At 36.6% G+C, this 16,786-nt stretch overlaps 2 protein-coding genes across 2 annotated transcripts in view; one reads left to right on the top strand and one right to left on the bottom strand.

Moving 5' to 3' along the window:
* The window catches only part of PPFIA2 (PPFI scaffold protein A2), a 418,639-nt gene extending 412,851 nt beyond the window's left edge, over window positions 1-5,788 (top strand). The window contains exons 29-31 of the mRNA XM_087814518.1: window positions 1,590-1,749; window positions 2,919-3,010; window positions 5,045-5,788. Coding sequence (XP_087670644.1) covers window positions 1,590-1,749; window positions 2,919-2,977 — 219 coding nt within the window. The 3' untranslated portion in view covers window positions 2,978-3,010; window positions 5,045-5,788. The remainder of the gene's footprint in view (window positions 1-1,589; window positions 1,750-2,918; window positions 3,011-5,044) is intronic.
* A 2,864-nt stretch (window positions 5,789-8,652) lies between these two features.
* ACSS3 (acyl-CoA synthetase short chain family member 3) overlaps window positions 8,653-16,786 on the bottom strand; it is a 140,479-nt gene continuing 132,345 nt past the window's right edge. Inside the window, exons 14-16 of the mRNA XM_087814519.1 lie at window positions 10,315-10,414; window positions 10,054-10,229; window positions 8,653-9,252 (exon numbers count right to left, since the gene is read on the bottom strand). Coding sequence (XP_087670645.1) covers window positions 9,184-9,252; window positions 10,054-10,229; window positions 10,315-10,414 — 345 coding nt within the window. The 3' untranslated portion in view covers window positions 8,653-9,183. The remainder of the gene's footprint in view (window positions 9,253-10,053; window positions 10,230-10,314; window positions 10,415-16,786) is intronic.

The following is a 16,786-nucleotide window of genomic DNA, read 5'->3' on the forward strand; positions in this document are numbered from 1 at the left end:
CTGGGGTTGATCACTTTCAGATTCCACTGAAATGATTTGAGAACGCCTGTGTTTCTACAGACTTTGACCTCAATTAAGAAGATGTTTTTTAATCTCATCTCATGGAAACGTCTTCCCATGATGTTGCTGCTTTATAGTTCCCATTAACTTTCTGCAGTAACACTATGTAGAAAGAACAGAAGTCAAGAATCATGATTTAAATCATTAAATTTCTGGCTTATTTTTGAGCCCTTAACTCATACATTATAGGAGTTATATGTCCCTACAATGCAATGTAGTGTTATGTAGAACTGAAGAATATTTATGTGTATGCAACAACTTCTCCAAGATTCAAGAAGTCGGAGGGGCCACAGCTGTGAAATGGTGCTTCTTTTCTGCATCAATAAACATTTGGAGATCTGAGGCCATGTAAGGCCGAACAATTGAGGAGTAGCAGACATTTCTTAAACTGTAAAGTGCCTACCAAATCTAAACAAAATTTAGGTATTGATAATAAGAATTCTAAGAGAACAGTGGATAGATGTAATTACAAGTGACCTTGAGTGTTAATTAAATTAGCAATCTATGATGAAGAATCCCCTATGGTGTTACTTTTTTGTAAGTGTTGTCATTTGAGCTGAATATCAATCATTCTGCATGCTAAACTGAAGTCGCCTGAGTTAGTAGCATCAACTGCGCATACTTAGCTATAACTTCAGGGAATGGACAGTCCCATGTGTGGGATGATTAATATTTTCCTTAGAATTAGATACAAAGAATAATATTAAATGCTAAATTATATATTGCTGCTTATTAATGTAGGGAAAACAATTGTGTCTGTGTAGGTACTTTGTATATGCACGGAGAGGGAGAAAATTTTATCATCAATATATTAAAAAAAACAGCAACCAGAATTACATTTATAAAATAGCAACCAGAGTTACATTATGCTTTAGTGGCATCAAAAGAACACATGTATTTATTAAAAGGATGGTGTCCAGGTTTTTCAGCAAATTAAAAATTAATTCTGTATCGGCTAAAATCTAACATGACAAATTCAGTTTCTTATAAAAAACAGAGGTTATAGTATCCCATATGAGCCAGACTATATCAAATATAGATTCTTATAACATACAGGGGTGGGTAAAAGTAGGTTTACACTTGTTCATATGGAAAATAATACAATAATTAATGAGCAATACAAAAATAGTTTTGTGAATCACAACTGTAAACCTGCTTTTTCCTATCCCTGTATATCCCTTGTACACAAAGAAGCAAAATTTATGATATAGTTATTTGAGTATACGAGCCAACACTTATTCCACTAAGTATACCACAAAACCAGTTTGCATAAAGTGCAACAAAGTATCTCCAACATATACCTTTTGGGGAAATATTGGGGTTTTATTTTAGGTTTTCAAAGATGTTTACTGTTAAAGATGACAAACCTTTGATTTGAAATCATATGAAAATTTTTTTATTAAAGCATTTGTTTCTAACTTCCTGTATTTTCATTTTGTAATCAAAATAAAGCATGATATTCTATACGTAGACTTGATGGGCTGAGTGTAAATAATCAGTGTTACATGTTCTTAACCCTGTCCTGGCAGAGCGATGACAAGAACTTCAGGCGCGGGTCCACCTGGAGAAGGCAGTTCCCGCCCCGTGAAGTGCACGGAATCAGCATGATGCCCGGGTCCTCGGAAACATTACCGGCCGGATTCAGGTTAACCACAACATCTGGGCAGTCAAGGAAAATGACAACGGATGGTACAGATGTTTTGCATTTCTGCTTATAAAGTGAAAAGCTTGCTTAGCAAATGCTAGTGTCCTTCTCCGACGCTGCATAGCTTTTTGGAATTGTTTCCTTGAGTTGGTTTGCTCTGCTTGACGTGTGCTTTGCTTTCATCAGGCCAGACTCTTGTAAGTTGCTAATGCATGAATTCATGGCACTTTATTCACCTTTAAAAACTGATTTATAATATCCTAAAAAGGACAATGTTGGCTAATGTCCACATCTAGGAAGAATAATAAACATCTGCATGATTTGTGTATCTTTACTCTTCTATTCCTAAAGCAAATAATTTGTTTAGTTAGAGGTAGTTCATGGAAATTAGCTCCACTGTCATCCCACATATTGGAATATTTCAGATTTTATACTTCGTCTTAGAAACTCAGACCCATCAGATACTCTCACCTCTGACCAAGGTAGAAGGCCTTAAATAAACAAGCACAACCATGAGAAGAGAATTATACAAACACAAAACCTACAGTAATTTCCCAGCGAGCATTTCCTTCTGTGGACATTAGAACTGTGCTACAGCCTTCCCAAAGGAAAACAGCCATTCCGGTGGAGGGACAATTAGACACGGTAGTCACAGGGTTATTTCTGTTTGGTAAGCATTAAAAAAAAACAAATGGCCCCACTCTCTTTATTATGATGATCACCTGGAATCATTATTTCTTTTTCAAGTTTATCACAGCCCTTACAATTCATTCCGATATAAACTGTGATCTTTGATTTACATTTCTTCTAATTTGTTAATATGATGGGGCATACTAGCAAAATTTACGAGGAATTTAACATGATTAAAATTCGTGTAGAAGCTCTTCAATACTGGGAGGGGAAAAGATCCACCCAACTAAATTCTCTAAGAGCCATCTTTGCTTCCAAAACAGAAGCACCCTGGGGAGCTGCTCTCCTTACAGACTTCATCTCAGGAGAACACACAACTCTAAAGCTCAGTTGAATCACATTGGAATAAATTTTCATTAGTAACTTGGTCTAGAGAAAAGGAAAGTGAGTGGCTTCTATCTAAGAGAAAGAACTTCTACTAATACGTTCAGGATCCCTTTATGCAGGGAAAATAAATCTTTCTCATCTGAACTCTTGTACTCGATCATCCAAGTCCCTCTAAAGCCCTTTTCTCCATTTGCAGTTGCTCCTTCAAGACTGCAGAGGTTAGACAACTCCACTGTTCGCACATACTCATGTTGACAAGCCACTCAAAGGAGGCAGCACTGACTTGCTGTGAGTAGTTTTCCTTGACTGACAAAAAAACAAACTGCCATAAAAATGGAACCTACATAGACTAGTAAATATACACAATACTCTTTGGTATGGCCTAGCAGAACAGAAGTGAGATATCCCCTTTGAACCGCTAGAGGGTGGAAAGGAATCTATATTTTAACTCTTCATCTAGGGTTTCCTATCACCATCTGTCTGCTGTGGTTTAAGGTCTGTCGGAGGCCTGTCACTGTCTTAGCACACATCAATGGGTTGCTACCACAGTCTTCTACTTTTTAGTAGCATATTATATTGACACCCATGGCAATGTTTATTGATGAGAGCTTTGCACTTACAGAATAATACACTTTTAAGTGAGTATTTTATTTAGGGGAAGCGGAAATAGGCAGAGAGTGATTTGCAGAGTTAAATATAGGCAGAGATAGGAAAGTTATTTGGAGGCGATTTCAAAAGTATAACTGAAAATTCTGAATTTTTAGTATGTTGTTTTTCATCAATATGATTTATATTTGTTGAAAATAAATATGAATTTGAAGTATCTTGGGCTTATAGCATAGGAACAAAGTTAAATTACTTTGTGAGAATGGCAGACAGAACTAACAGAAAACCTTGATACATGATCATAATATATAAGGCATTTGTATTTACAGAAATACAAGTTGGTGCAATTGACTTGCAAATCCATACCAAAATGGAGTTTCATTGGCAGTCTTAGTAAAACTGTGATTTCCTAGATTATGGATGTCAAGTGCTCATAAAACATTTTTTTAACCTAAAACTGTGCTTTACCAAAATACCATTTATGATGAATTAATATTTTGGAAAAATACTTCGTAGAGCAATAATTAGAACAAAATCTGTGCCCAGAGAAGGGGAGAGGAAGTTACAGGCAGAGGAACAGCTCATCTTGTGCTATTTATTCATTGCCTTGAACTAAAAGCTCCGCACAGTTTTTTGTTGGTCTTTGGGGCCTAATATGGGAGCTGGTATGTCGCCTTATTTAGGTGACTATTTGAAGCTGCTCCTGATAAAACAAAAAACCTTCAGATAAGAAATTTAATTTCAGAATATAAAACCCTAACATTAAAATTTTAATTGTGCTATGCAATTTGGCATCTAATTAGGCATGCTATAAAATATATAACAATTTGGCTAATTTGGCTAATTTTGCTAAGTGAGAAGCTTTCCGAAATACTATTTGTAATAGCTTGTACACATAACATGATTATTTTCCCAGAAATGAATACTTCACTCACTTACAAGCAACTATTTAAACTGTTGAGTAGTACTTGCTTCTTAGCTCTTGACTGATGGGTAGAATAACTCTTTAACTATTTGCAATCTGTATTTTGTGCACGGCATTCAAGTTCCTATTTCCTAGTGTTTACCATTAAATGGGATAAAGGTGTTTATTTACAATAAGTTAATCTAGGTCAACCAATTTTTATTTTGACATAACATTAACACTTTTGTTATTAAAATAATTTAGAACACGTTATTTCTTATTTATTTCATGTCATGAATAGTAATTGTGAACTTTTCCTAAATATATTATGACTGGGGGGGAAAAAAATCAATGATGCCATGTCACTGATCCAGATTCTTTAAAATGTGTTATTTATTATCATGTTTTTTGTTGTAATTAAACCAATGTATCTCGATAAGAGCTCTAAAATATATGAGCTAGAATAAAAATCTATTCCACTGAATAGGTCAACTACACTCAATTTATTAATAATTAAGCTGTAAATTTTTCAAAAAGACTGCTGACATTTTCTGTGAACACCTTTTCTAATATATATGACTACCATAATTTCCACAAAATTGAGCAAATATTATTTATGAAGCTTGCCTGCACAAAATTGGAGAAGAGCAAATGTTCATCACATACAGCTGTTGGCTACATCCCAGATGAAACCCCGTTCGTGACTCAGGCCAGAGGGAGGCAGGTGCATGGCGGGGCCCAGGCGCACCGGGGAGGGGGCTTTGCGGCCTGGGGCCTTTCAGTAAACTGACGCTGTCCGTTAAATATTCTAGATGTCGTCTTTTCAGTCTACCCTACCTAAAGTGCACTACCATCCAAGAAGACACGCAGTGAACACCTTTGTGAAGACTGAATTCTAAGGAAATAACCACAAGTAATGGTTTATTAAACTGAAAATGTGATTCTGGGGGGAGTCAGATATTAAGTTTGATTAGTTTACTACAATTGTAAGAAATGCTTAAGTCATTTGAATAAAAAACATCATCCACATCATAAATTCTGTACAACAGATGCTTTTATGAAATGGAGCCACTTGTTTTTCATGTTTTATTGTAATATACTAGGCATTTATGTATGACTGTGCATTTCTTTTTAAATGTGTAAGTCTTATGTAAATGGATATAAATATGATTTTTCTAAAAATAAACTATATGGTTCATGGAGTCTCAAGTGCAAACATTTGACAATACCAAGTACTGTTTGTATTTTACCATTCCACCATTTTTACAGTTTTTGGATTATAACAGTCAAATTGGTATGTTTCCTGGAAGCATGTTTCATGCCTCCACCTGTGTCACCTTCAAGTCTGTCAATACTTAAAGCTGAAAACCTGCCTCTGATCATGTAAAAAAGAATGATTTAACCTGGAACTGGAGCCAAAAATAGACCTTTCAAGGCAATCAGGGATGTCCTTTATCTTTAGAAATAGCACTGTGATGGCTCGATCTCCTTTTCAGTACAAAACAAAGCCAAACTGTTTACAAGAGTCAAAACGATTATTTAAAAAAAAAAAAATTTATAAAGAAAAAACATTATCTTCTCTTGTTACCTGTGGACCAATAAAAAATTTTGTTTTCTTTACTAAGAACCACATGTTCATTTAAATATCTTGAACCGCCAGCCAGCACTGTTCAGTGAATGTCAACCACTGCGAAGTCCCAGGCTCATTTCCACCGAAGAAAACAAAACCCCGCCCGCCCCCTTCTCAGCGTAACAGGGCAACTGCCAGACTCTCGTCTAACGGCATAAGCTTTCAGCCGAGATGGCCTTGTTTCGACTTCCCTGAAGTCAATCTTATCAGAGGAAATAAATGAAAGACAGAATGATTAACATATATAGTGTATAAAGTATAGAAGAGTAATATCTTCCCTGTGGCTTTATTTGGTGGTGTTAATGTTGTTTATTCTTCGTTTATATGGGAGAGTTCAAAGTAAAACCTATTTAAAAATACATTTATCTAATCTGCTGACTTTCTGCTGTTTGATCTGAGTAAGCGCAAGACCTGTCATTAGTAATTTCATTTTTGTATTTAATTTGCCATGTTTGCACGTACATTACATTTGTTTTGATGTCTATTTTTCTTTAAACAGATTCAGTCAAAAGGTAATGGTAACAGAATCCAAACCCTCTTCGTTGTCAATAAAAAAAGAATACTTCCAGTTCTCTGTTTAAGCTTTGTTTTCTAGTCACATAAAGTGTAACAATTTACTTAAAATGGTTTTCTGGGGGGGGACTCTCTTCAAAAGTGAGTCGGCCACAAGAGGGAGCACTGAACTTGCCTATGAGAGTGATTTTAAATTTTCTGAAAATGTTGCCTAAGCAGAAACAAGGGAAAGAGCTTTTTGGACTCATCTGAACATGGGGATGCTGATTTACAGAAGTGAAATATAATATAGAAGCTATGATAGTACAACAATATAAATTAGATTTATATCTACTCTTATACAGGAATCAATCACATAAAGTTTCTCCCCTTTAGAGATCACCAGCAAGAAATATTAATCATTTATAATAGACTCAAATATACCGGGATAAAACAGATCCAGCTATGTGTATCAGAAAAAGCATAAAATGCTTTTTAATGTCTAAGATAATATCTGCCAGAATCTAAAATCCATTTAATCTATTTAAAGCATTTAATGACAATCTAGCAACATTATGAATTTTCACATCTTTAATGATCAAAGCATTTACAAATACTATTTTATGTAAATCAAACTGCTTTTTAACGTGAAAAGGTCTTGATTGTATATACTCGATACATTTTCATGAGCAAAATAACTTGACACTTCTATACATTTTAAAAGAAAATCTTTATATTTTAATTTTGCCAGTGTCTTACAGTAAAAAAAAACAATTATGAAAATATGAAAGATCATCATACAGAATTTATTTCAGCAAATTTAAATATGATTGCATTTTTGGTAACATTACATTGTTATTTTTAAAGATACATTTAATTTGGAATATTTTAGGTACTACGTAGTAAAAGTGCTTTATGATAAAAGTATTAAAATAGAAAATTCCTTTTTTTCTTCCAAAATTTAAGCACTCTGACACCTTAGTGTCTTTCTGGCCCCACATTTATTAGTATGAAAGTGACATCCTCTGACCCTACAGAGGAGATAAATTTCCTCAACCAGATACAAGAAAAAGCTAATTTCCCAGTGTTGTGCATTGTTTTCTTCTCACTCAACTGGAAAACAGCTCCAGCCTGCTTGCCGAAGTGTCCCTTTAGATGTGATCGTCAGGAAAAATATGCAAGATGTAACCTTTGCACATTTCTTGCACCTGTGTAATATACCTTGAGTTTATGCCTTATACATGATATACTTTCAGCTAAAAAAATTTGCCATTTCAAATTAACTGAATCTTATATGAAAAAGGTAATGCAATTAAGTGCTAAGACATAACAAATGGATTATTTGTTAAGATTACAGAGGTGATAATGGGTTAAATGTACTCAATAGAAGCTGCAGTTTAAGAATCCAACAGCTGCAAATTATAAACTGAATGTCTGCCTAGTTGGTTTAATTCAGGCTACTAAAATAATTAAGGAAAATGACTAGACAAAATTTTTTTCCCCAGGTGTAATGATCATGAAGCCAATTTAAGCAAATAGACATTTACTTGAAGCAGTCATTCATTTTAATAGCCTATGGTCCAAATACAAAGCGCAAATTTTCAAAATGTCTTTATACAGGTCGTAAGCAATTTTACACAGGCAAGTAAATATTTTCTTTATCCATTATCTCTGACATATATTTCATGTACCCAGACTATATTATGTCAGGGCAGCTGCTCTTCAAAGTAATGTTCCTGATAGACTAAAGGACTACGGAATACTTTGAATACCATCGATGGGCATGGTATATTTTTGTGATTAAATGTATCCTTTGATTACTGATAACATGTCCAACTCTAGGTAAGACAAATATTTAATTATCTATATCTGTCTGCTCTCGTTAATTGGCACATTACCATAAACAAAGGCTCATTTTCAATTTTTTATTTTAATTCCCAATAGTTTTATAGATGTTTAAATGGAAAGATGTGTTTGACTGCCACAATATTTTTTAGTGGGTTATTTAAAAGTTAGAGATTTTACATAAAAATCCGATTTTTTTGGTTTCTCTTAGCCTAATGTAAAAACTTTTATGTTTCTTCCTGAAGAGCTTTCTTTGCCAGCCTACCCCATTTCGACATCATTTCCTTGTTTCCACAAGAAGCTGGACTCATTAAGTACACAGTCAACGAAGAGCCTGAGACCGGGGGGGGGGGGGGGGGGGGGGGGGGGGGGGGGCAAAGAGCTCTCATCTCCATGACGACACGAGAGGGGTACACGACCGCCAGGCTCGCAGCCACGCACGAGGTTGCTCCTGACTGAGTAACAAACGCCCCGACCTCGGCGCAGCGCCCAGGGCCAGCCCTCCCTCAGGAAATGGCTAGACAGGTCCGCCTGCCTGGAAAGTCACTAATTACATGAGCACCGTGCATGTGGGCGACTCAAGAATATTAGAAAACATTCCAAATTTCCATAAGAAAAACTGTAATTATATTCTGACTTCAGCTTGAGTTTTAGGTTTTGGGTCAAAACTGCAGATCCCTATTTTTAGGAAGTGGCTCTATATTAATGTCACTTTCGATTAAAATGCTTTTTTGGGGGAGAAGGTACAGTTTTTAAAAATCATCCATTAGATATATTTTTCTAAAAATTAAAGTGCTAGACAACCTATAATGAGCTGTGTTACAGGTAACTGATAACAACGCTAATTGGGTCTAATCACTAGTCTTGCAGTGCATTTTTTTAGACCAAGCTTCACAGTTTGCAAGTAATTTCTATTTCAATATTTATTTCTGGGAAATAATTCAAAAAACTTGACTCCAATTAGAAAGTTGACTCAAAAACCCGTCATGATGCTTGTTTCAGCACTTCTTCTATGTGCCTAAAGATGCTGGGGTCTTCGATTGTAGGTGTGACCTGGAGAGAAAATTAGAGACATCTGAGTGCTCTTCCTTGCAACTCTTTCACTCTCTCTATGATTAATTATATTCAATGCTCTATTCCCCGTTATCTTAAATATTCATATGGAAATGTTAAAAAATAGGGAACTTTGAACCTAATATTTAAAAATGTACCTATAACTTTAGAATGATATAACTAAGCTACTTTCCACAGAATTTCTTATGAGACTTTCTATGTGCCTGTATAAAAAGAAAAAGAAAACTGTTGCGTTTGCGCATGCAACTACTCTACTATTAAAATATGTATATCTATGCATGCACAATATGCAAACAAATTTAAAAAATACATATGCTTGGATCAGCCTAAAGTTTCCTAAAATAATTTTCACTCAATACAATTATCATATGTATCAATTTAAAGAGTTTAAACATGTATAGCCAGTCTCAATTACTTGCTTTCTCACTGATAGCCATTAATGACTACATTAAAAAAGATTATAACTTTATTTCAATAAAATTGTGTTTCCACAAGTTTGTTTGAATTTAACTGACATATTTACTAATAGTAAAAATATTTTCACACAATGATTCTTGTATTTTGAAAGCATATGGTTTTAATTAATCTGTGTTTCTCCAAAACCCACATTTCTACAGAGAGAGTGGCTATGTAATTCTCACTTAACATTAAAAAAGTGTTATTATGTGTATTTGAGGGATACAATTCATACTTGAGAACCATGTTTAAGAGTTTTGTTGATGCCAAAGAAATGGGGGAAAATATTTCAGAACCCAGCATTAAACATCCTTGATAATTTACCTTGTAAGGCTTGCCATTGACAAGGGCAGACAGAGCTGACCGGGGAATTTTGCCAGATCTAGTTTTGGGTAATTGTTTAACAAAAACTGCACTTCGAAAAGCAGCCACAGGGCCAATGCTCTGTCTAACGTGTTTCACAATTTCTTCCAAAACTTGTTCCTCGGTTGTATTTATACCTAAGGAGAAAGTTCAGATGGTAAGCACTGAATTACCCTTAATCATTCAGGGCCCAAACAGTCAGAAAGGACAGAGCTCTCTCACCTTTTCTCAGCACGCAGAGGGCTAAGGGGACATGACCTTTCAAAGGATCTTCCTTGCCAACAACAGCACAGTCAGCCACAGTGCCATGGGAAAGGACTGACTGTAAGAAGAAAAAGCATCCATTTAGTGTGTGTGTAAATTATTTCAATTGGGAAAATAAGTACATGTCAAAGAACTCAAAAACCCATAGCTGTCTGTGTGAAAATTACTACTAATTCACAGTCCACATCATTACTGCTGGGGTGAATGGTTAGGAGCCCCACGGTTGTCACTCACTAAAGGCTGACAGTAATTAAAACAAATTGCTTAGCTTACCTGGAAAGTAAGGGATTTGTCCCTTCATCTCAACTATTTATTAATGAAGTCAGGGAAAATATGCAGTGGGTACCACATGTAAACAAACTGCAGCTGGCCTCTGAAAACAGATGGCCTCGTGGCGATTTGGCCTTAGTGCTGGCTCCCACAAGTACACCTACCAGAGGAGCCCATGGCAGCCCCAGGACTAAATATGTAGTGATTTTATTTTTTGCATTTGTTACTAAGCAAGAATAGAGCATTTCTTTTCTTGAGTGACCACCCAACCAGAGAGGACTTTCCAAACCAAAAGAAGATGCTGGACATGGAGTGAGGCCCTGAAATCACCATTGTAGAGGAACCATTTTCATACTGTTCACCCTAAGCTCTTGGTGCCTTTTTTTTTTTTTTTTTTTTTAATATGTCTTTACTGATTTCATAGAGGGAGAGGGAGAGGGAGAGAGATAGAAAGAAACATCACATTGATTGCCTGACTCCTCACGCCCCCTACTAGGGATCGAGTCTGCAACCGGGACACGATCCCTGACTAGGAATCAAACCTGGATCTCCTGGATCATAGGTTCATGCTCAACCGTTGAGCGACGCCAACTAGGCAACTCTCAGTGTCTTAAAAAACAAAGCAGCTACCTATCTGGACTCTCAAGGACCAGCAGAGTAACCACAAGAAATGCAAAAGCTTAGGGTATAAAAAGCCACTTCTGCTGTGACTGGATTTTTTAAAATGAGTATCTGAAAAGCCCTTCTCTGAAAAAGTAATACACATTCCAGTGACTGCAAATGTCTAACGGCTGGAGAAAACAGTGAGCAATATACCAACAGCTCATTCAGCAGTTCTCATGCTTTCTCCCAGTCATTCATTCAGCAAAGGTTTACTAAATACTTCCTGCGTTCCAACCACTGCACTAGGCTCAAAGGTGAGCAAAAATAGGCTGAGCACTGTCTCATGGTGTTTATAATCTAGTAGGGGAGAGCAATATTAATAATTAATCATAAATATTTATTAGAAATGTCTAAATATAAAAGTTGTGAGGGCTTTGGGGAAATAACTTGGGTTGTCAGATGTGAAATAGAGCAAAAGTAACCAACTTGGCAGAAAGTTATAGCTGTCAGGAACCCTTCCCTTAGGAAATGACAATAAGCTCAGGTCAAAAGGATCTGTAGACATTGATTAGGCAAAGAGGAGGAAGCCCTGTGGAAGGACTTTGCATGCACATTCACACCTAAAAGAAACCAGTGTGGCAGGGGAGCAAGGCCAGGCCGCAGAGCTAAAGAGAGGCTGTGCAGAGGACTTCCAACTGTTGGTTTAGCAGCACTGGGAAGGTAATGAAGCACTTTCAGGAGCTGAAGAAGAGATGTAAGATCAGATGGATTTCTAAAATCAACCTTTTTTTATAGAGTAGTTTTACATGCATAGAAAATTACGCAGAGGTACAGAAAGTTCCCAATATACCTCATGCTCCTATAAATGAACAGCCTTTCCCACCATCAAAATCCCTCACCACAGCGGTATATTTGTTACAATTGATAAACCCACAGTGATACATCATGGTCACTCTATTCCACAGCTTACTTTAGAGTTCACTCGTGGCGTTGTACATTCTACATGGTTAATGGCATGTATCCACCATTACATCTTATAGAATGGCTTCACTGCCCTAAAAATACCCTGTGCTCTGCCTCTTCTTCCCTCAGTTCCCACTAACCCCTGGCAACCAAAGGTATTTTTACTGTCTCCAAAGTCCCTTTCCAGAATGTCATGTAGTTGGAATAATAGAGTGTGTATATAGCCTTTTCAGACGGGCTTCGTTTACTTCAGAGTGGGTTTTGCAATACACAAGCTTGTTTCATTGTGGAGAATAAACAAGAGGATTGTTAAGAGTATCAGTTTGTGCAGTGCAACCACTCATGAGGCTGCTATAATAGACCAAGGATATGGCAGTGGGAGTGAAGATTCTAGGGTCTATTTAGAAGTACAATGGATACAATGTGGTGATAAATTGGATATGGAGCGGGAAGAAGGCAGAGGGTTAATGATTCTGTGTATCGGGTTCGAGCAGCTGGTTGGATAGTGGTGTCATTTTCTAAGCAAGAAAGTGCTAGTGAGGGCTAGGCTGGAGAGGGAAGATTGGGTGACAAGTCTTGGAGATGCTTTATTGAAGCATCCGTGAGACATCTGAGTCAAAGCAGCTGGAGCTGAGGACAGTCTCTATCTGGGGATGCACGCTTGAATGTCATTAATGTAGAGATGCAAGTGAAAGCTGTGGGCATGGATGAAATGAGGGAAAAGTAATGAGAAGAAAAGAGTGAGAGCCTTAAGGAACTCCAACAGCTAATGGCTACCCGAAAAAGAAGCTGGTGAACTAGAATAAAAAGGCACAGCCAGACAGGTAGGAGAAAAGCAACAGTCTGCGACATTTCACTTTCAACTCCCAAACTGTCCATGAAGAAACTTTTTCTCCTTTGATTAAGCCAACTGAAAAGAAACTTTCTCTCCTCTGATCTACTGGAAAACGCAATGAACTGCTAGGATGTTTGGTACAAACCCAGTGCACTATCTCACACGGCCTTAATTCAACACACAAATCAACATTTCTCCTCTGTCCTATCATGAGCATCCACTTTGAAATTTTGAGTTGTAAGGGTTCTCATCCATGCAGTGTTTGACTTCTACAGTGCTGAGGATAGGACGTGCTAAATAAATAACTTTTGTACTATATGTTTTATTAACTTCATTGCTAAGGTAAAGATGTCCATGCCCTCTTTCCATTAGTTGGGCCTGAATAAAAAGCTTCTGCAAAACACATACTATATGGACCTTGCAATACCATGTCCTCCCTCTGTTTCAATCTGCACTCTCCAAATGCTTCCAGAGCTTTCCCATTTGCTAAGGGCCTATTTACTTTTTAGGTTCATGCGTTGAGAGTAGAAACAAATTTTACAGCCAGAGATTTGTTTGAGTAGTTAGTATAGAGTCAGTCACCAGTTCATGGAAAACTTGGTCTATGGCAGGTGGGATAGAGACGGGGTAGGTGCAATTCTGTAATTCTGATTTACTGATTCCCATTTATATGAGTGGAGGAAAGCAGTTTTACCTGGCTAAGAAGAGTTCTAACTGTCAAATAAACATTTATTACAGTGTTCACTGGTGTCATAAGCCTATATACCTGGGGTTTTGAAATACCAAGATATCATTTCAAATCACTGTAAAAAAAAATTAGTCATCTAGATATTTTGTCATGTAATCAGTATGACTGTAATTTTAACTAAGTTAAACTTCAAAAGTTATAATTTGTTGTTCTTTCACATTGTTATTTTAATTTCACCATGTTTCCATCTCAGTGTTATTAGAAGTGGAGGAGAAAATGTTGGCTGGTTTTCTATAAGGGCAGGGAGTATTTTAAAATCAGAGGTGGCCTGGTCGGGCGTGGCTCAGCGGTTGAGCGTCGACCTAGGATCCAGGAGATCGCGGTTCAATTCCCGGTCAGGGCACAGGCCCGGGTTGCGGGCTCGATCCCCAGCAGGGGGCGTGCAGGAGGCAGCCGATCAATGGCTCTCTCATCATGGATGTTTCTATCTCTCTCTCCTTCTCCCTTCCTCTCTCTGAAATCAATAAAGATATATTAAAAAAAAAAAAATCAGAAATGATACCTAACACAGTTCTCTATAATATCGGTTTTCCATTTTTGCTAACTGTGCATAAATTCTTAAAACCTGTGAGAAAGAATTCCTTTCCATGATTTCATGTCATCTGTAAATGAGGTTCATTATTATAGTGGATAAAATATCATATTGATCTATCAGTGTTAAAACGATACCATAAAGGAAGGGAGGCACCTTTCTATGTTGGCACCACAAACGGCACTGGCATGCCAAATAATGATTTCCACAACTGAGTCATTAAAAAAGAAAGCAACAAAATATGTCTTGGCAACATCTGAGAGACAGGAGCCAGGCACATGTCTTGTGGGGAATAAAAATCAAAAGTCACGTTCGTACATTCCCTTCCTATAAATTCTATGATCCATCTGCGGTTAATAGGCAAATACCCCCCAGAAGATCCAGCTTAAATGGTAACTGTCTCACCAAAAGTGAGCATATAAAGGTGACGGTAATAGGTCTGATAACTGTCTGTCATTCATTGTTACTGGTGTCCTGCCACTTTTGTGTAAATTTTAATGAATTTAAAAGGCTGCACCTTTAGTGGGCCACATTACATCTCAACTCTGTTTTGAGGTATTTTCATTTAAGAAAGCACAATTTAAATCAGGCACCCCCATAAGATGTAAGGAGCTGAAGAAGAGGAGTGTCTTTTCATCTCATCTGACATTGGAGTCATCTAGAAAACGGCAAGATTCTACATCTTCATCAATAGCTATTTTACAACTATGTAAGTGCAGGAATTAGTTAATACTGGGTAGAACTGACATTGCATGCCATCTTTGTTGAATATGCACTTTATAGGAATATACTCAATTTTGAAGAAGTCATTCCTAAAATAGTGAACAAAATAGCTAAGTTGGTCAGAATAACCTTGAAAGAGCAAATTATATGTGAACACTGCCCTGGGCTTTAAATGCAATATTTTAACACCAGACTTCCAAGTTCCCAAAGATAATACGAAGCTTATTTAACAAACTGAAACTTAAGCTACCAGAGAAAGAATGAAACAGGAAGCACAATTTGTTCCCTGAAGATATGTCTTTGCATGAAAAGGTCTGCCCACAACTGTGAAAGAAAACCAAGCATGAAGGGCCACACTGACTCCTAGTAATTCTGGCTCAGGAGACCTCAACTAGCAGATTGCAGACCCGACCTCCTTAAGAAAACCTTGAACGTCCACCAAAGTGTCCCAAATGTCCAGCTAGGTGCTAGGTTTTAAAGATTAATCAACTGTTCAAATAGATATGATTATTACTCAACAGTTACAGAAGGCCCTCACATGTGTTGGGATCTGCAAGGATAGTGTCCTCTTAAACTTATAGAGTCTCCTAGGACTCTATCTTCTTATGATGAGAACAGGAAATAACAGAGTTCCCTGAAATGTTTTTGATATAATAATCCTAGTATTTGATTAAGTCTTATGGAAGGAAATACCCTTGTCAAATTTCACTTTGAGAAACTGGAAAAGCACCGATATTTTCACTATATATAAAAGGACATTCCATCTACTTTTAATTTCTACAAATGAGATTCCAAACAGATTAAGACCCTCAAGTCTTATTTTAAAACATCAAAATGAAATCTAGCATTCACCACTGAGAATTCCGGAAAAGTTAAATACCCAGTAAGGTTTGGGCACTTTAATAAAAGCCGGTTATGGCAACAATATAAACATTTCACATATGTATTAATTATCACAGTGTTAAGTAATTGTGTTGGGAGCTGAGAAAAAGCGAATAAAGAATGTTAGTTTACAACTCTCTCTAATAGATTCCAACATAGAAAAGACAAACCTGATATAAATTGAGATACTAATTTTCTTATTAGACATAAATATATAATAAAAAGTTAATCATTTGATTCACATAAAGGCTTGAAGGCTGAGAGGTGTCCTACTACGTGTTATAACTCCTCCAAGACTTAGTGACAAAATTCCTGTTAAATGCCATTGATTCCTGCACAGTTTTTTAATTTTGTCATTTTAACTGGCTGCTTTTTGCCTGCTTCACTCTGTTGTGACATATTGATAAGAATGTCAGTAGAAATATAATAAAGTACAATATATATTTAAGCAGGTTCATACTTCTCCTTTCATTCTAAAAACAGTACAAAGAACAAAGAATTTTGACTGATATTAAGATCTGTGCATATGTAATCTCCATATTTTGATTAGCTGAGTCTGCCAGAAATGCAAATAAATATTGGAAATAATCTCCTACAAGCAAGAAATTAAAACTTCATGCAACCAGAACCACCTTTTGCTAACACACTAAAATAGCTGAAACATAAATTTCAATTTCAGGTTATTGCAAAATCCAGAGTCAGTTGAAAAGAAGATAATATTGTGATTGCACATAAAGGTCACGTATTCCAAGACATTTTATAAAATTATTTCCTTTTACTCAAAAGCAGTAAACTCTCGATTTTTCAGACCTCAATTTAACAGTCAGGGAGCCAGGTCTTGGAGCATGAGCTCACCTGTGACTCTGGGAATGGC

Source organism: Miniopterus natalensis, chromosome 2 (assembly GCF_054644295.1).
Source record: "Miniopterus natalensis isolate mMinNat1 chromosome 2, mMinNat1.hap1, whole genome shotgun sequence".
In the NCBI taxonomy this organism is placed as follows: Eukaryota; Metazoa; Chordata; class Mammalia; order Chiroptera; family Miniopteridae; genus Miniopterus; species Miniopterus natalensis.